The 20,770-nt window shown below is 44.3% G+C and overlaps 1 protein-coding gene across 1 annotated transcript in view; it reads left to right on the top strand.

Moving 5' to 3' along the window:
- TNNI3K (TNNI3 interacting kinase) overlaps window positions 1-20,770 on the top strand; it is a 313,510-nt gene that overhangs the window by 235,224 nt on the left and 57,516 nt on the right. The window contains exon 22 of the mRNA XM_040360696.1: window positions 9,437-9,496. Within this exon, the coding sequence (XP_040216630.1) occupies window positions 9,437-9,496 (60 nt within the window). The remainder of the gene's footprint in view (window positions 1-9,436; window positions 9,497-20,770) is intronic.

Raw genomic sequence — 20,770 nt, 5'->3', positions numbered from 1 at the left:
GTCTTCTGGGGTCCCACGGCGGCTGTCTCGGGCTCCTCCCCTCCTCAGATAACCCTCTCTGGGAAGCGCTTTCCCAAGGGGGTTACCTTGCGGGCGCGTTCCAGAGTCCTGTATTTGCGTCCATAGACACAAATGCCTGACTCGACCCCATGTCATTGTATTTGATTGACTGCAGCAGGAGCCAATGGCTGCGCTGCTATCAATCTATCCAATGAGGAGCCGAGAAGACCGGGCCGAGATCCAGCACGTTCTCGACGTGGGACTTTAGAGGGCTTGGGTAAGTAAATAGGGGGGCTGGGGGGCCAGTAATCATCGGATGTTTTTTCACCTTAATGCATAGAATGCAAGATAATAGATGAATGTGAGCTTATCATGGAAGGTGAGGTAACAAAGGCTGAGACCCGTTTTGGAACAACTGATTGGTTCCTTCTTCATGAAGAAGGAACCAATCAGTTGTTCCAAAATGCATCCCGCCCCTTGTTACCTCATTTCCGGTATGCTGTGCACTCTGGTTGTTGGTCTCCTGCTGACGTCACCTCCGGGACTCATGTTCCTCGGTGATCCCGGCACCGCGGCGGCTCTCTTGCTGTCGCCACTGCTGCATCTACCCTCTGCTGGTCAGGCTGGGACTTCTTGTTGCAGATCAGATCACCCTTGGGACCTCTATATACAGTGGGACCACCCTGATTCCGGATCACCTTCCCCACCCACTTCCATGATGCGCTCACATTCATCTATTATCATGTAAGTGTTTTTAACCCTTTTGGGCCATTAAAGTCTTTTTAAAGTCTTTTTATGCTGCACTTAGAGGCGCCGTTTTTGTTCAATATTGAGTTGGCCCGCCCTTTGCAGCTATAACAGCTTCAACTCTTCTGGGAAGGCCGTCCACAAGGTTTAGGAGTGTGTCTATGGGAATATTTGATTCTTCTAGAAGAACATTTGTGAGGTCAGGCACTGATGTTGGAGAAGAAGGCCTGGCTCTCGGTCTCCGCTCCAATTCATCCCAAAGGTGTTCTATCGGGGGGAGGTCAGGACTCTGTGCTGGTCAGTCAAGTTTCCCCACCCCAAATTCACTCATCCATGTCTTTATGGACCTTGCTTTGTGCACTGGTGCACATCCATGTTGGAACAGGAAGGGGCCATCCCCAAAGTTGGGAGCATAAAATTGTCTAAAATGTCTTGGTATGCTGACACCTTGAGGCCCCGTACACACGGTCGGACAAAACCGATGAGAATGGACCGAGGTTCAGTTTCATCGGTCCAAACCGACCGCGTGTATAGCCCATCGGTCTGTTTTCCTTCGGTCCAAATTTTTAAAACATGCTTCAAAACCGAACCGATCGGGCCAAACCGATGGTTAGTACAGAAAAGTATCGGTTCAAAACCCGCGCATGCTCAGAATCAAGTCGACACATGCTTGGGAGCATTGAACTTAGTTTTATTCAGCACATCGTGTGTTTGACGTCACCGCGTTCTGACCCGATCGGTTTTTGGAACGATGGTGTGTACACACATCAGGCCACTTCAGCGGTGAACCGATGAAAACGGTCCGTCGGACCATTCTCATCGGTTGGAACGACCGTGTTTACATGGCCTGAGAGTTCCCTAAGGGGCCAAGCCCAACCCCTGAAAAACAACACAACACCATAATCCCCCCTCCACCAAATAATTTGATTGATTACAATTTGATTGATTACAATTACTTTTGCAGAAAACTTACGGTGAATCTTGATTTTTTTTAAAAACCAGGGACATTTTCATGGGGAAACATGTAATGGAGAACCACGGAAAACAGGCACTATTTCCTGGTTATATATTTAACCTAGAATGCCAAAACACGGGCATAGCATACAGGGTGGATTTGAATTAAATCAAGTCGATTTAGATGTAATGACTCATTCTTGCTGGTAGTTAGAATCCTTATTCTTTCAAAATGAAAGTTTCCTATTTAAAATAATAAGTTGTCAGGTTAGTATAACAGCGATATCAGAACCGATTCAATCATACAGTTTGTAGTGTTCATAGATTTGCAAAACAATGATATAAAGGAATATTCCTGAACTTTGTTTTATCTCAATTGTGTGAATGCATCAATGCAGTGCATGTTATCTCAGCTTGCAGAGCTTGGATTTATTGAATTAGTTTACCAAAATTTTAAAAGGGTTGTAAATAGCTTCCATTACCTTAGTGCAGTCACAAGGGAGGGGGCGAGCACGACACTCTACACCAGGGAGAAAGCCTTGCATTACTGTGTGGAGTTACAGACGGAAGAACAGGAAGTGAGGATTTCTCAGAAGAAATAAGGACATTTAAAAGAAAAATGGAAGGATGAGGTAAGTGAAGGAGGACTGCACTAAGGTAAAGGAAGCTATTTAGGAAAAAAAAATACCTTTACAACCCCTTTAACTATTGCAGAATATACAGCCTCATGCTACATAACTAAGCTCCATTTCATGCTGAATTAACTCAACTATTAATGTATCTTAAAAAGAAACTGGCCCGGATTCACATACATCGGCGCATATTTATGCCGGCGTAGCATATCTTTTTTAGGCTACGCCGGCGTAGCGCAGAGCGGCAAGCACAGTATTCACAAAGCACTCGCTCCCACTAGCTGTTAAAGATACGCTGGGTTTCCTCGGCGTGAGCCAGCGTAGGAAGTAGTGGGCGTGAGCCATGCTAATGAGGCGTGACCCCATGCTAATGATGGGCCGAGTGACAGACAAGTTCTTAAAATGAACGGCGCATGCGCCGTCCCGTGGACGCAACCCAGTGCGCATGCTCAGAATCAGCCTATTTTCAGGCGTATCTAGTTCTGTGGGCACGGCACGCAGATACGACGTCGGCGTAAGTGCTTTGTGAATCCGGGCCACTGTCTTTAGATTTTTACTCCAAAAACATTTTACTAAATTCAATTTGATAAAAATCAAAAAAATCTGATTTAAATAAAAAAATATATATATATTTTTTTTATAATAGATTTTTATCCACCCTGACAACATATCTTACTCTGGCATGAAATATTTGTAATCTATTTGCTCTGTGAGTTGTGACATTGGTGTCTCTGGGAGAGTTGTGTGTGTATAAAGATCAGAGTCCTCCACATCTAACGCGTTCCGTCAGCCCTCTCCCCTCTGCGGAACAGTGACAGCGTTCTTACCTATTATATGCGCCAATCCTTGACAGATGGTGGCCTCTTCTGTACAAACGGCACAGGAAGAAGGACAGGTCTTCACTAAATAAAGGCAAGTGCTGATCAGGAGGAAGATGACACCTGCAACACACATCAGGTTAGAGATACCTCTGTCACCGCAGCCATTAGTGGAGAAAGTCCTAATGATTGATTAATACTCAGAGGACATTGTCACTTCTCTCCCCTGTAGGAATGAATCTACCGGCTCATTATTCATGGCTGTGCTTTTGAGAACACGGAACACTAGATCATACACTCTAATATCCGTGTCACCGGCAGAAGGACAACATGACTCTGTCTCATAGAATTATGTTTGCTGCGGCAGCGTAAAGCGGCGCCATTTTAATGGAGCGTTGGGTCGATGACATTTTTTTTTTTTTTTTGGGGTGGGAATCAAAGTATTTGTAAAACCCAAATCGCTAAAATCTTCCACAAGCTTTAACGTGTTCATATTAATTTTTAAAAGTAATTTAAAGCTAACGCTTTCATTTAAAGGGTAACTCCACTTTCGTCGGGGGGGATAGAAAATAAAATAATAATACATAAATTTTTTTATATAAAATAAAAAAATATATATATAGCATATACAATTGAGACTCAAATGATATTGTAATTGAATGTCATTAAAAATGATGGGCCAGATCCACAGCCAGCCGCCGTAACTTATCTTTTCCCATTTAAGTTACACTGCCGGAAAATTTCTACCTAAGTGCCCGATCCACAAAGCACTTACCTAGAAATTTTCGGGTGTGTAATTCAAATTCCGCCGGTGCAAGGCGTTCTTATTCAAATGGGGGCGAGTCCCATTTAAATTAGGCGCGCTCCCGCGCCGGACGTACTGCGCATGCTCGTGACGTCATTTTCCCGACGTGCATAGCGCGAAATTACGTTACGCCGAGCTTCGTGAATCGCGCCGGGTCAAAAAAGTTGCGTCGGGGAAAAAAAAAGATACGGTGGGAAAAAAATAAAAATAACAGCGTCGCGGGTAAGAAGGGTCTACTTTTACATGGTGTAAACAGTTTACACTTTGTAAAAGCAGCCCTAATTTTACACATGCAACTTAATACTTACGGAGAAAAAACGAAGCGTAAAAGCTTTGTGGATCTCCGTAAGTGCTAATTTGCATACCCGAAGCGGCATTTCGACGCAAAATGCCCCCAGCGGCGGATGCGGTACTGCATCCTAAGATCCGGCAGTGTAAGTCCCTTACACATGTCGGATCTTCTGCCTATCTTTGGGAAACTGATTCTGTGGATCAGTTCCAAAGATAGAAACAGGGATACGCCGGCGTATCAGTAGATACGCCAGCGTATCCCTTTTGAGGATCTGGCCCGATCTTTCCTTTTCAATCTGCAGCTCTGTCATTTTCTGTTAACCACTTAAGGACCGAGCCTCTTTCTGAGATTTGTTGTTTAAAAGTTAACCACTTTCTTACTGGGCACTTAAACTGCCCTTCCTGCCCAGACCAATTTTCAGCTTTCAGCGCTAACGCACTTTGAATGACAATTGCGCGGTCATACAACACTGTATCCAAATTAGATTTTTATCATTTTTTACCCACAAATAGAGCTTTCTTTTGGTGGTATTTGATCACCTCTGCGGTTTTTATTTTTTGCGCTATAAACAAAAAAACACAATGGGCCAGATTCAGGTAGAATTCCGGCGGCGTAACTTATTGCATCTACGTTACACCGCTGCAAGTTTTACGGGCAAGTGCTTGATTCACAAAGCACTTGCCTGTAAACTTCCGGCGGCGTAGCGTAAATCCGTCCGGCGCAAGCCCGCCTAATTCAAATGGGGCGTGTATCATTTAAATTAGGCGCGTTCCCGCGCCAAACGTACTGCGCATGCTCCGTTTTGAAATTTCCCGCCGTGCTTTGTGCAAAATGATGTTGCACCGACATCATTTTTTGAACGTCGACGCGAGTTACGTCCTTTCCAATTCACGGACGACTTACGCAAAAAATAAAAAAATTAAAAATTCGACGCGGGAACGACGGCCATACTTTAACTTGGCAGGTCTATCTATACACCACGAAATACCAGCTTTAACTATACGCCGGGAAAAGCCCACTAGCGACGACGTAAGAGAATGCGACGGCCGCGTGTACCTTCGTGAATCGCTGTAAACAGCTAATTAGCATTCCCGACGTGGAAAACGACGCAAACTCCACCCAGCGGGCGCGGAAGTATTACACCTACGATCCGAAGGCGTACGAAGCCGTACGCCTGTCGGATCAAAGCCAAAAGCCGTTGTATCTTGGTTTGAGGATTCAAACTAAAGATACGACCTGGCAAATTTGAAAATACGCCGGTGTATCAGTAGATACTCCGGCGTATTTCTACTGTGAATCTGGCCCAATATTTTTAAACCTTTTGCTATAATAATATTCCAATTTTTTACAAAAATTCTAATATTTTTTTTTCTTAGTTTAGGCCGATACGTATTCTTCTACATATTTTTGGTAAATAAAAAAAAATCGAAATAAGCGTATATTGATTGGTTTGCGCAAAAGTTATAGCGCCTACAAAATAGGGGATAGATTTATGATTTTTTTCTTTTTTTTTTTTTACTAGTACGTCTTCTTGGGTGCAGTTTTAGCATCTACATGATGTGCAATGTTTTTGAGTACATGGGGTGCTTTTTCACACTTCAAAGACTGCTGCTATCAGGCTTCAGCAGGCATTCAGTAAAGGGTTTGAACTACTTGAAACTTGTTGTAAGCATGCTAGCAGCTTGTTTGTGACGGGAAGCATTCCCATTAAGATCTGTGCTTATCATTCCCATACTGGAGCTGAAGGGTGCTTCAAATGCTCGAAGAAAGTTGTTTGAAGCTCACTTTCCAAATACTTTGTAAAAAGCTTGCTGTGCACACTGCTCTTACACAAGCCAAAGCCCATGTGTACAAGGCCTAAGGGCCCAGTTATATCTTTGCATTGCAGTAATGTGTGCGCGGTATTAACACACGGTGCCAGGGCTGCTGATAGGGCAGTACAGCCGGCTCTCCTGTACTGGGCCTGGGCCCCATCAGTTCAAAAAGGGGGGACCGGGCACCTGTTGAGTAGGAGGTCTGACTGTACTGTCTTATTGCAGACATCAATCCTTAGATCCTCATCTGCCTCCCCCTGCAGTGCTGCCAACTTCTCCCCTTCTTTCCTCCTCTGGCTCCACTGCCGGGGGGAAATAGTTCTAGCACATGCACCCCTTCCATTTGTTGTCCGGGCCCCCCCTTGTGTGCCCCTTTTCCCCGCAGCACTGCCAGCTCCCCCCCCCCTCCTCTCCTGCCGGCAGCTGTTTCGGGCACACATGGGGATGTTTCAAGATGGAGAGCGGGAGAAGGGGCCAGTAAATATGTAATTTACTGGGTCCTTCCTTTTCTGAATGAACACAGTGAGCGATCGATACCAATCATTCCTGTGTCTATTCATCAGTGATGAAATTTGAGCTGGGCACATATATCTGCAGTATTTTGTTATCTCTCTAAGTCCTGTAGCTTTTTCCTGGCCCGTTCTTCTGTTATCAGCCTGATAACTCCTAAGGCCCCGTACACACGAGAGGATCGATCTGCTGAAATTTATCCGCGGACCGGTTTCAGCGGATAGATCCCCTGGTGTGTACAACCCAGCGGATATTTATCCGCGGATTTTTTTCGGGCCGATGGATTTCCAGCGGATCAAAATTTCTTAGCATGCTAAGAAATCTATCCGCTGGAATCCAGTCCAGCGGATTGATCCGCTGGTCTGTACAGACTCAGCGGATCAATCCGTCCGATTCCCTCCCTCGCATGCGTCGTAATGATTCGACGCATGCGTGGAAGTCCTTATATTACAGCGTCGCGCACGTCGCCGCGTCATCATCGCGGCGACGGCGCGACACGTCACCGCGGAGGGAATTCCGCGGGGATTTTGATCTCATGGTTAATACAATCCTCTCGTGTGTACTAGGCCTAACAAATTCTTGGACACATCAGATAAAAGCAGCCTGACATTTCTGTCCAGACACATCAGATAAAAGCAGCTATAGATTAGCAGGAAGCTGGCCCTGTTACAAAACGCCTCTGAGAGTCTCTGCCTATGAGGAGAGGGGGTGTGTGCCTTTCCTCCAATCATGTTTGCTATCTTGGCTGTATGCACAGACATCACACTCTGTGTTAACCAGGAAGAGAAAATCTCTTCACACGATCTGAACTTTCTAAACAGTATATAAATGTGAAGACAACAGATATACATATAAAACCTATGTAGGGAGATTTGTTTCATCCCTGTGTATCATCTGAGGCTGTTCACTTCACTGGGTGTATGGAGGGTTTACATCCACTTTAAGGCAAACCACATGTTCTGCAAGTGCAATGCATCTCAATGTGTCGTGTTGCTGTGAGTTTCACTAAAAATGTCCAATTTTAGGACCTTTTGGTGCATTGGCTGCCCATTGTTTTCAATAACATGCTCAAAGAGGTGCTGGGAACTTTTATGCCCTGTACACACGATCGGAATTTCCAATGGAAAAAGTCCAATGAAAATTCCGACCGTGTGTATGCCCCAATCGGAGTAATCTGTCAGAATTCTGATGTGAATTTGGTCGGACAAAGGTCCGATCGTGTGTACGGGGCATTAGACTTGCATGTGTAGTCATATGAAGGAAAACTTTAGACAAGCTCAATAGCTCTGGTGAAGCGGTTGCCACATAGCAAGGCTTCCCTCAATGGGCACTAACAATAGCTTAAATCGGTATTAACTCCTTGGTGCCAGCTGCATGCAAATAAGCAGCCTTGGCCGCTGCAGAAATCTCCCTCCGCTGAGTCTGGCTGCAGCCATTTTAACTGTGGGCAGCTGAAGCTGCTGCCTGTTCACTTCCTGGATTTACACAGACACATAGAGGCACACCTCCAGCTCTGCAGCTCTCATTGGCCCTCTTATGACTCATCCCCTCTCCCTTCCTGGCAAACTCTCATGAGAGTGAGAAAGAGAGCTGTGCATGATGTCATAAGCCTAGGCTAATGACCAGACATAAAGCAGGAAGTGGGCTGTATAAGGGATTTACTGGCAGAAAAAAAGGCCTGGATTCACAGACACTGGCGCATATTTATGCCGCCATAGCGTATCTCCTTTACGCAGAGCAGAGAGGCAAGCATTGAATTCACAAAGCTAGTGCTTCCAAATCTGCGCTGGGTTTCCAAGGCGTAAGTCGGCGTAAGTGGAAGTGGGCGTAAGCCATGCTTATGAGGCGTGACCCCATGCAAATGAGGGGCTGAGCGCCAGACAGATACGTATCGCCAACTGTGCATACGCCGTCCCATGGGCGCATCTCAGTGCGCATGCTCACAATCACGTCGGAACAACTGCCTAAGATACTTCGGATCACTGCCTACTGCGTGAACGTAACCTACGCCTAGTCATATTCACGTCCTACGTAAAATACGTCGGCTTGAGTTCCCTGGTGCAGACCTTTGCATGTCTGCTGCTGAGTTACACCTCCTTTATGGGGCATAACTTTACGCCGGACGTATGACTTTACGCGCACTGCGTCGGATGGAGGTACGTTCATGAATCGGCGTATCTCCCTCATTTGCATATGTAAATCGAAAATCAAAGGGGAGCGCCAAATACGTCCAGCGTAAATATGCGCCCACTCTATGCCGGCGTAGGCAAGTTACGTCGGTCGGATGAAGCCTATTTTCTGGCGTATCTTAGTTTGTGGGCACGGCGCACAGATACGACGGCGCATATTTGCACTTACGCGGCGTATCTCGAGATACGTGGGCACAAGTGCTTTGTGAATCCGGGCCAAAATGTTTTACTATCTAAAGTTAAAACAACAACAAGGGAAGAAGATTTAATAGATGGTAAGATGAAAACGTTACTGAAGTTCCGCTTTAAGGTTTGAACAGACTCCACAGACACAGATTTAGTCGTTATATAACGTCTTTATAAGTAAAACGTCCCTCTCTCACGTTTTCAATTTTGACGAAAAGTAGAGTAATTTTCTTTAGTTTTCGTCACTGGAAAATTTAGCTGATGAAAATTATAATAAAAATATTTTTTGTCAACAAAATGAACACTGGTAAGCTGCAATATAATAAAATGTTTGCTCTTTAGTTTTTACTTCTTTAAATTGCAGAGTATCAGAGGAATGATCTTGTTCTCTTTCATCCAGTTTTGGTCTGGCGCTCCTTTCTCTTAAAGAATGAAATTGCACATTAAACAAAAAAATGTTTATTTATTGTAGTCTTTTATTCTCTGCAGGGTCGTCCTGATTTCTCAGAAGTCGTGTCTAACTTAGAGGAATGCCTCTGTAACATTGAGGTAATGTTTTTTTGTCTGTTTGTTACATGAGAGATTCTAACATTAGAATATTATACAATAAATAAATATATAAAGAGCCCTATACCTAATTTATATATTACATGTATATAGCCTACTGCCAAAAAAAATCATTAGTTTTCATTTTCTTTCATTCATTTTTTTAGCTTTTTTTCTGGAATTTCGAAAATTTGCAATTCCGAAATTTGGAAATTCGGAAATTAAATAATTCGGAATACGGAAATTTTAACATTTTGGAAATTCAAAAATGTGGGAAATTCAAAAATTTGGGAAATTTGAAAATATAAATCTTCAGATTCTCTAATTTCAGAACTTTCCAATTTTTGAATTCTGAATTTTCGAATTTCCGATTTTCGAAACTTTCACATTTCCGAAATTTAGAATTTCCGAAATTCAAATTTCCGAATGTCGGAAAATTAGAATTTCCGGAATTTCTGAACTTTCAAAATTCTGAACTTCTGAAATATCAGATATTCTAAAAATCGGTATAAACTCATTTGTCAAAATCCGTTAAACGAATTCGGAACTAAGCGAATTGCACATGTCTACTAAAAGGTATGTGGAAGATATAAATAAAAGAAACCTGTATAAAAGCTACTTTTGCTGACCTAAAAAGGCTGGCTGGCTAGCTCAGACTTCGGTACTTTAAAGTGACCCTGTCATTCATTTATATGCTGCTCAAAGCAAGGTGTATATGTTTACCTTTTTCAGCCACCTGGACTGCTGAACGGTGCTCCGATCCTGAGAAAAAGTCCTCCGTAATCTGGTGGGAAACCAACACTTCCTGGTGTGTTGATCACTGGGGTCTACCACATCGCTCACTGGTTTCTTCTGCTGACTTCCGCTGTGGGAGAATGTTGACCTGAGAGTCGGCAGTAGGGTTGCCACATTCTCTTCAAGCCAAACCTAAACACTTTAAGCCTCGTACACACGATAGGTTAACTAGAGGACAACGGTCTGAAGGACCGTTGTCCTAGGTTAACCTATGAAGCTGACTAATGGTCCATCGTGCGTACACACCATCAGTTAAAAAAACGATCGTGTTAGAACGCGGTGACGTAAAACACAACGACGTGCTGAAAAATTTGAAGTTCAATGCTTCCAAGCATGTGTCGACTTGATTCTGAGCATGCGCGGGTTTTTAACCAATGCTTTTGCATACTAACGATCGGTTTTGACCTATCGGTTAGCAATCCATCGGTTACATTTTAAAGCAAGTTGCCATTTTTTTAACCTAAGGTTAAATAACCTATGGGGCCCACACACGATCGGTTTGGACCGATGAAAACGGTCCCTTAGACCGTTGTCCTCTGGTTAACCTATCGTGTGTACGAGGCCTTAGCGGTCTGGGACACCTTTGGGTGCCCCAAGGAGAGTAGTAATGCAGTGCTTGCCGCAGCAAAATGTGGATGGGGCAAAATTGCTCTTGCTGATATCAACCTGCCCCCAGATACTCACCCACAGCTCCCGGATGGCAACAGATTTGAGTGTAACTACCTTGGTTGCTTGAGGAGCCACAGCCTGGTCTGCATAATGTGTCCGGGTTTCAGTCCGACCCAAAAACCCGGACACATGATTCGAAACCTAGACTGTCCAGGTGAATCCTGGACAGGTGGAAACCCTAGTCGGCAGGCTTTAACCGCTTTCGGACCACCACCCCACGTACTTTTATTGCGGCAGGGTGGTTGCTCTGTGCTGGATCACATACCCAGGGCTGCTGTTAGAAATCATGGGGCCCCATACATCTTTCCTGATGGGGCCCCCCAACCCCACCTCCAAGTGATTGGTCAGGTCCCTCAGAATAGTCCAGACAGCTCCTCCTCTCCTCTACTCCCATTCTTCAGGAAGTTTCCAGCAAGTTCCATGTAATGGCACCCCAAATACGAAAGGGGTTAACGCTGTTTATGATATTCCCTTTCTGAACACAAGGCAGCTACCGACACTCCACAGTCAGGTGAACGAGACCCATAATAATAATTCCCCCCTAATAACAAGACACAGCTCTGTTTTTAGTTTTCCAGCAGGTCTGACACTTTATTGAAAAACTACAAGTCTTATACACCTTTGGCCAGACCTAATTTACATGAGCTAATTAACTACAGCTGATAACTCATACACATGACCTTTACGTTTCCCAGACTGGCTGTCTGCTAACTTACAATACACATTATCATAAATACACCTTCACACAATTACAGGGTCAATTAGCACAAGCACAATTAAAGATCCTCAGAAGCCATCCTAGATTCATTTACATCACAGCAGACAGACAGGTTTCCCAACATTATGAATCAGTCTTCTAATATGGCATATATCCTGGGAGATATTGTGGATAAACATTACAGGACCATTTTAAAGCAATCCAAGACATATTCTGAATGTCCATTATTTTCTGGCTCATACTTTCTAAGAGCTTCTGGGTTCCATGGGACCTCCCGTTACATTCCAGAAGTAGGGGGAGGTCTCAGAGATGCTGCCTCTGAGTCATCCAGCCCTCTCTAATTCTTCCGCCAATAAATGTGTGTTGTCGGATTTTCTGATCAAAACTCCAAATTGCTTAGAAGCAATGCTAATCATAACACAACATTAGCAGAAGTTGCCCAAAGGGGTGGCGCTAAAGAGCTGAAAAAACACATCGTTTTGTGTTTGTTGGCCGATAGTTCTTGCCGTTTGTATGCAAGGCAAGTTCCTGGCCAACGCCCTTCGGGCAAAAGTCCTACGCTTTGTCCGCGGAAAATCCGATCGTGTGTACCAGGCTTAAAAGTCAACAGGCATAAAAATCCTTTCCACCGGGAAAAAAATAAACACATTAGCCGGTCTCCCACAAATAAGTGTGTCTCTTAACGAGATGCCAGATTTGATACATTTTGTTTAATTTATTAAAACCAAAGTGATTTGTTATTTTACTGAACGCCACCTCCATGTAATCGGGCTCGTCCGGCATTATACACAGAAAATATAATGAAAGTGACAGCAGACACGGCGTTAGGAAAATGCAGTAACTAGCAACGTGTCACCCCCAGATAAATAATCTCAGGTAACTATTCTCTGCGTACAACAAATTGTGTATTTTGTTAGTGTCTGCGATGCGTGATGAATACAGTCTCCGCTCTTCCCGCAAGTGCCGTACATCACTTAGAGACGCCGACGCAGCTAAGGCAATATTAAGAAATGTTGCACCTATTAAACATGGGGCATTGACATTTTATAACACATATTGATTTTATATAGTGTATTTAGCTTGGGTCGTCTCTATCAAGAAGCTACATGCTGATAACATAGTGGGGCATTCAGGTGTTAGTTTATCTTTTGAAAAATTACTCAAGAATTTGTTCTTTCGTTTTTGTGGCAATGTTAACTCATTTCTGTTAAACCAATGATATGGGCACAATCAAAAAATGATATATTATGCAGTCTATCTGTCACTAGTATTAATCACTTAACCCCCAGACCATATAGCTGGTCAAAGACCAGAGCACCTTTTGCGATTCAGCACTGCGTAGCTTTAACTGACAATTGCGCGATCGTGCGACGTGGCTCCCAAAACAAAATTGGCGTCCTTTTTTCCCCACAAATAGAGCTTTCTTTTGGTGGTATTTGATCACCTCTGCGGTTTTTAGTTTTTGCGCTATAAACAAAAATAGAGCGTCAATTTTGAAAAAAAATAATATTTTTTACTTTTTGCTATAATAAATATCCCCCAAAATATATATAAAAAAAATGTTTCCTCAGTTTAGGCCGATACGTATTCTTCTACATATTTTTCGTAAAAAAAAAAAAATCACAATAAGCGTTTATTGATTGGTTTGCGCAAAAGTTATAGCGTTTACAAAATAGGGGGTATTTTTATGGCATTTTTATGAATATTTTTTTCTTTAACTAGTAATGGCGGCGATCAGCGATTTTTTTCGTGACTTTGACATTATGGCGGACACTTCGGACAATTTTGACACATTTTTGGGACCATTAAAAATGCATTGTTTACTGTGAAAATGACAATTGCAGTTTGGGAGTTAACCACAAGGGGGCGCCGAAGGGGTTAAGTGTGACCTCATTTGTGTTTCTAACTGTAGGGGGGTGTGGCTGTAGGTATGACGTCATTGATTGTGTTTCCCTATATAAGGGAACACACAATCGATGACAGCGCCACATAGCAAAAAGTAAAAAATATTGCATTTTTTTTCAAAATTGTCGCTCTATTTTTGTTTATAGCGCAAAAAATAAAAACCGCAGAGGTGATCAAATACCACCAAAAGAAAGGTCTATTTGTGGGGAAAAAAGGACGCCAATTTTGTTTGGGAGCTACGTCGCACGCCCGCGCAATTGTCAGTTAAAGCGATGCAGTGCCGAATTGCAAAAACTGACCAGGTCCTATAGCTGCCTAAAGGTCCGGGTCTTAAGTGGTTAAAGGGGTTGTAAAGGTACAATTTTTTTTCCTAAATAGCTTCCTTTACCTTAGTGCAGTCCTCCTTCACTTACCTCATCCTTCCATTTTGCTTTTAAATGTCCTTATTTCTTCTGAGAAATCCTCACTTCCTGTTCTTCTGTCTGTAACTCCACACAGTAATGCAAGGCTTTCTCCCTGGTGTGGAGTGTTGTGCCCGCCCCCTCCCTTGGACTACAGGAGAGTCAGGACGCTCTCTACGTCGCAGATAGAGAAAGGAGCTGTGTGTTAGTGGGTGTCCTGACTCTCCTGTAGTCCAAGGGAGGGGGCGAGCACGACACTCCACACCAGGGAGAAAGCCTTGCATTACTGTGTGGAGTTACAGACAGAAGAACAGGAAGTGAGCGTTTCTCAGAAGAAATAAGGACATTTAAAAGCAAAATGGAAGGATGAGGTAAGTGAAGGAGGACTGCACTAAGGTAAAGGAAGCTATTTAGAAAAAAAAAATTGTACCTTTACAACCCCTTTAATGCCGCGTACAGACAGTCGTTTTTTGTGATGAAAAAAAACGTCGTTTTTGAAAACGTCATTTAAAATGACCGTGCGTGGGGAAAACGTCGTTTTATGTCTTCTGAAAAACGTCGTTTTTTGTGTAATTTAAAATGATAGTGTGTGGGTAAAACAACGTTTTTAAACCCGCACATGCTCAGAAGCAAGTTATGAAGCAAGCTTCAATGGAACAGAGTGCCGCCGTACGTGTTGTACGTCACTGCGCTTTGCTAGAGCATTTTGAAAAAACGATGGTGTGTAGGCAACGTCGTTTTTGAAAATGAAGTTTCAAAAACGTTGTTTTATTTCATGATTTAAAACGTCGTTTTTTTTCATCACAAAAAACGACTGTCTGTACGCGGCATCAGGGCCACAGTTTTGGAATGGGATGTCCAACAAAATCATATACTGTAGGTGTGATGTTTAGGGGCCACAGCGCTGTGTCTCCTGTATGCATTACAATGCTTGATTTTTGTAATCTTGAAGTGTAGCTTTAAAAAAATAAAAATTCAGTTCCATTAAATCTGTTTATCTCGGCATTGGGAACAGATGACTATTCTCAAGCCTCGGGTCCTACAGCTGATTTTCTGTCTGCAAAAATAAAAATAATGATTATAGCACCGATATAGAATTATCTCTTAACAATCAACAGGCCTAAATAAATAAACGGATGGTTCAGCCAAAACACAGCTGAAATGTTTTTCGGGGAAGAGAGGTCATGAAAAATGACAGAGGAAATTAAAGATATTTTTCAGCTCACCTAATTTGACCGCCGGCCAGCGCCGTGTTCCTTAATTTAACATCGGCGCTCTCATTGTTGCCACTTTCCATGAGAGACTGAGCCATTCATTTTTATGGCCGAGCTCCATTCACCTGTTCGCGGCGGGGAAATTGTACGTCGAATATTATAAATGAGAGGCCGGCTCCAATATTGTGCCTCTGCGCTGCTGTCTATTACTTGAATCTTTCTGCCAGAATATTTTTCTTCTAGGACACTTCTTGCACTTTGCACAGCGACAGTAGATGAATAATAACACCAGATATAATGTTTGGATGCGTTTCTTATAAATGTGTCTTGCAGAGAAGATTTTATTAAAAAAGATTCTGTTACAGCTGGCTACTTTTTAAAGGCTTGTGTGTTATAAAAATGAAATGAGCCCATAATTCTCAATGACTTTTTCATAATTTTTACAACAGCTACAGTTTACATGACATAACGACACCATAGTATCCTGCCAAGGTTGAAAGCCCATTCCCAGTGCACGTGTTCTACCAGGTAGAGGCCCAGGTGCGTCGGTAACCCTTCCCCACCTTGGTGATTTAGAGGAATTTATTTTTTAAGTTGACCTTTAACCATTTAACCCCTGGACCATATTGCTGGTCAAAGACCAGAGCACTTTTTGCGATTCGGCACTGCGTCGCTTTAACTGACAATTGCGCGGTCGTGCGACGTGGCTCCAAAACAAAATTGGCGTCCTTTTTTTTCCCACAAATAGAGCTTTCTTTTGGTGGTAATTGATCAACTCTGCGTTTTTTATTTTTTGCGCTATAAACAAAAATAGAGCGCCAATTTTTAAAAAAATGAATATTTTTTACCATAATAAATATCCCCCAAAAATATATAAAAAAACAATTTTTTTCCTCAGTTTAGTCCGATACATATTCTTCTACATATTTTTCGTAAAAAAAAAATTGCAATAAGCCTTTATTGATTGGTTTGCGCAAAAGTTATAGGGCCAGATTCACGAAGAAGAGCGGCGGCGTAACGTATCGTAGATACGTTACACCGCCGCAATTTCTCATCGCAAGTGCCTGATTCACCAAGCACTTGCAATGAAAACCTACGCTGGCGGCCTCCGGCGTAAGCCCGCGTAATTTAAATGGGCGTGTGCCATTTAAATTAGGCGCGCTCCTGCGCCGGGCCTACTGCGCATGCTCCGTTTCGAAATTCCCGCCGTGCTATGCGCGAAGTGACGTCATTTTTCCGAACGGCGACGTGCGTAGCGTACTTCAGGATTCCCGGACGTCTCACGCAAGAAGGAAAAATTTTCAAATTTCGACGCGGGAACGACGGCCATACTTTATACAGCACAAACGTTTGCTGTGTAAAGTTAGGGCACCAAAAACGACGACTAACTTTGCGACGGGAAACTAGACTAGCAGCGACGTAGCGAACGCGAAAAACCGTTGTGGATCGCCGTAACTCCTAATTTGCATACCCGACGCTGGTTTACGACGCAAACTCCCCCCAGCGGCGGCCGCGGTACTGCATCCTAAGATCCGACAGTGTAAAACAATTACACCTGTCGGATCTTAGGGATATCTATGCGTAACTGATTCTATGAATCAGTCGCATAGATACTCTGAGAGATACAACGGAGTATCTGAGATACTCCGTCGTATCTCCTTTGTGAATCTGGGCCTTAGTTTTTAAGTCGACCTTTAAAGTGGTTGTATATCCATTCTGTGTGAATGACGAACACAACGAATGTTCTTTAGGCTATTTCTGTTCTGAACGAATGGCGTCCTTTTTTTCCCCACAGAAGACAGCCGCCCAGTCACAAAGCACCGTGCGACTCGTACATGCAAAGTAGGAAATGGGCAGTGAAGCCGTTTCCCTTAGTGAGGATGGCAGCGCCGGCACACGATCCAAAGGACGGAACGGCCTCTGGGGGACCGACATCGCTGGCTCCCTGGACAGGTAAGTGCCCTTATAAAAAGTCAGCAGCTACAGTGTTTGTAGCTGCTGACATTATTTTTTTTTTTTGCGGCTGGAACATTGCTTTAACCACTTAAGACCCGGACCTTTAGGCAGCTAAAGGACCGGGACAGTTTTTGCGATTCGGCACTGCGTCACTTTAACTGCCAATTGCGTGGTCGTGCAATGTGGCTCCCAAACAAAATTGGCGTCCTTTTTTTCCCACAAATAGAGCTTTCTTTTGGTGGTATTTGATGACCTCTGCGGTTTTTAGTTTTTGCGCTATAAACTAAAATAGAGCGACAATTTTGAAAAATATGAATATTTTTTACTTCTTACCATAATAAATATCCCCCAAAAAAATATAAAAAAACATTTTTTTTCCTCAGTTTAGGCCGATACGTATTCTTCTACATATTTTACGTAAAAAAAAATCGCAATAAGCGTTTATTGATTGGTTTGCGCAAAAGTTGTAGCGTTTACAAAATAGGGGGTAGTTTTATGGCATTTTTATTAATATTTTTTTTCTTACTAGTAATGGCGGCAATCAGCGATTTTTTTTCGGTACTGCGACATTATGGCGGACACTTCGGACACTTTTGACACATTTTTGGGACCATTGGCATTTTTATAGCAATCAGTGCTATAAAAATGCATTGATTACTATAAAAATGCCACTGGCAGGGAAGGGGTTAACACTAGGGGGCGGGGAAGGGGTTAAGTATGTTCCCTGGGTGTGTTCTAACTGTAGGGGGGGTGGACTCACTAGGGGAAGTGACTGATCGCTGTTCATACATTGTATGAACAGACGGTCAGGCATTTCTCCCCGGTCCTCGCTCTGTAACGAGCAATCGCGGGTACCCGCCGGTGATCGTGCCCACCGGGCACGTGCACGGGAGTCAGGGACGAGCGGGGGGCGGCGCGCGCCCCTATTGGCTGCTGGACGAGGTGATGTATAGCTACGTGCTCTCGCCCAGCAGAGCCGACCTGCCGCCGTAAAACTGCGGCGGCTGGTTGGCAAGCAGTTAAAGTGGTTGTATATCCATTCTCTGTGAATGACGGACAAAACAAATGTTCTTTAGGCTATTTCTGTTCTGGATGAATGTCTTTTTATTAATTATTATTATTGTGACCGGGTCTGGGGCGCGTGCGTGCGCCTCACCCATGACCCGCTTCTGCTGTGATCACACACAGCGGGAGCCCAGCAGCGGGTACCGAGGACTCGATGTCCGCCAGCATTTGCCGATTAGACAGGACACAGGCAGGACGACAATCTTCCTATGTAAACAAGGCAGACTGCCATTCTGTCAGAAGGGAAGGCATTGATTCTGTGTTTCTGCAAAGCAAGAACACGTATCTTTGCCTTCCCCTAGTCAAAGCACCTCCCCCACAGTGAGTAAGCACAACAAAGGCACACAGGTAACCACTTTCACCTACAGGTAAGCCTAGATTAAAGGGGTTGTAAAGGTCCAATTTATTTTTCTAAATAGCTTCCTTTACCTTAGTGCAGTCCTCCTTCACTTCACTTACAGTAATGTGAGGCTTTCTCCCTGGTGTGGGGTGTCGTGCTCGCCCCCTCCCTTGGACTACAGGAGAGTCAGGACCCCACTAACACACAGTTCCTTTCTCTATCTGCAACGTAGAGAGCGTCCCGACTCTGCCTTGCATTACTGTGTGGGCAGGGGCGTCCCTAGGGGGGGGCCAGAGGGGGCCCTGACCCCCCCAACATCATGCTGTGCCCCACCATGTGCCCCCCCCCCCCCCCAAAAAAAAAACATTTTTTTTTTTGCAATTTTTGTATTTTGCTCCCCGAGAGGGAAAGCATCCCCAGTCAGCTCTGCGGGGGATTCCTCCCCCTCCCTCTGCTCGCCATCACTGCATAATGCGAGCGCTCACACAACCAGATATTCTAGCCTGGACCGTGTTTAAGTGTGTGCACTGCAGACTGCAGTACACTGTAATCACTGAACTACATTATCTCCATCCCTTCTCTCTCCCCCCCATCTGTCTCCCTCCCCCTCTCCTGTTCTTTCAAAACATTCACAATTTACTTTCACTTTCAGTTAGGCAGATAATATACGGTGCAAATTTCTTTCCTGCATCCACAGATTGCAGGAAAGAAACTTGCATGATTCCCCCATCAACAGACAGTGGTGACAGGGGAATATCCCTCCTGCCCAGCAATTGTATTCTCCCGACAAACAGTGATTATCACCAGTGGCTATACAGCAACCACTAGTGATAATTATAAGAGAATCTGCTCATTAATGGTTCAAATCTCAGCCAGTTTCTGCTGAACCAGCTGAGATTTAAACTGTCTATGGCTGGTCTTAGCTCTTAGGCAGCCCATACATTGATTAGCACTGTGGAGTGTCGGCTTCCTGGCGTGATCGGGCATGTGGGATTTCAAACACACCCGAGCCCATCTCTATTGGTTGTAGACAGTTGAGCTCCCTGCAGGTTGCTTAGCAGCAGTGGACCCTTCTCTGACATGCTGATCGGGATGCAATCCAGGTGATGCTCTTAGTCAAATCCTAGTCATAAATATCAGTGATTTTATTGATCAAAGCCCACACTTTACAGGCATAGAGCCCACATGGCTGCTGATCATACGGTTGATTATATTTATGTGGTTGTACTCTTGATGCTAATAAATACTGGCCCAGATTCAAGAAGCTATTGCGCCCGCGCAACCATAGGTTGCGCGGCGCAATAGCTGTTTTGCTCCCGCGTAGCGAATGCCCCTGATTCAGGAACATCGCTACGCGGACTGCAGCCTAGGATATGACAGACATAAGCCACCTTATGCCTTCATATCTCAGGCTTTAAATTTCACGTCGTTTACGTAAGTGATTCGTGTTCACTTAGAAGCAAATGACGTCCTTGCGACGTCATTTGCCGCAATGTACGTCGGGAAAGTTTCCCGACGGAGCATGCGCTGTTCGCTCGGCGCGGGAGCTCGCCTAATTTAAAAGATTCCCGCCCCCGGCGGGATCATTTACATTAGGCGCCCTTACGCAGGGCTAATTAGCATAGCGCCCGCGCAATTTACGGAGCTACTGCTCCGTGAACCGCGGGCAAATCGAAATATTTGCGTGGGCGCAGAGCAAAAATCGTTGCCCTTTGCCCACGCAAATATTGCGCGGATCTACCTGAATCTGGGCCACTGTGTTTATTAGATCTGACTGGGAGCATCACCTGGATCACATGCCGATCAGCATGTCAACAGAGAAGGTTATACAGCATTACTGCTGCTAGGTGACCAGCTGGGGGCTCAGCTCTCTATAACCAATAGTGCCAGCCTTCCCCTGCATGCACCCATAATGTCACCAGCACTAGGTCCTAATAGACTGCCGCCGCTGCCAAGGAGACAGATGCCAGACCAGCGCTGTAAATAGCAGGGACAGGACAGCTGGGGATCCCCACTGTGGCAGAACACCAGGGCCCGGTGGCAAGACAATCTTTGCAACAATGATAGTTCTCCCACTGCTTTGGACCCTTATATTTTCTTGGTGTGCTGGTGACATATATCTCTTGTTTTCTGCCACCCTGGGGGGCCCCAGTATAGTAGGAAGGGAGCTCACTGCAGAACATATGAAAGGGCCCATAGTGGGATCGTAGTAAA

The sequence above is a fragment of the Rana temporaria genome, chromosome 7 (genome assembly GCF_905171775.1).
Source record: "Rana temporaria chromosome 7, aRanTem1.1, whole genome shotgun sequence".
In the NCBI taxonomy this organism is placed as follows: domain Eukaryota; kingdom Metazoa; phylum Chordata; class Amphibia; order Anura; family Ranidae; genus Rana; species Rana temporaria.
This window is presented reverse-complemented; position numbering and strand designations above follow the sequence as displayed.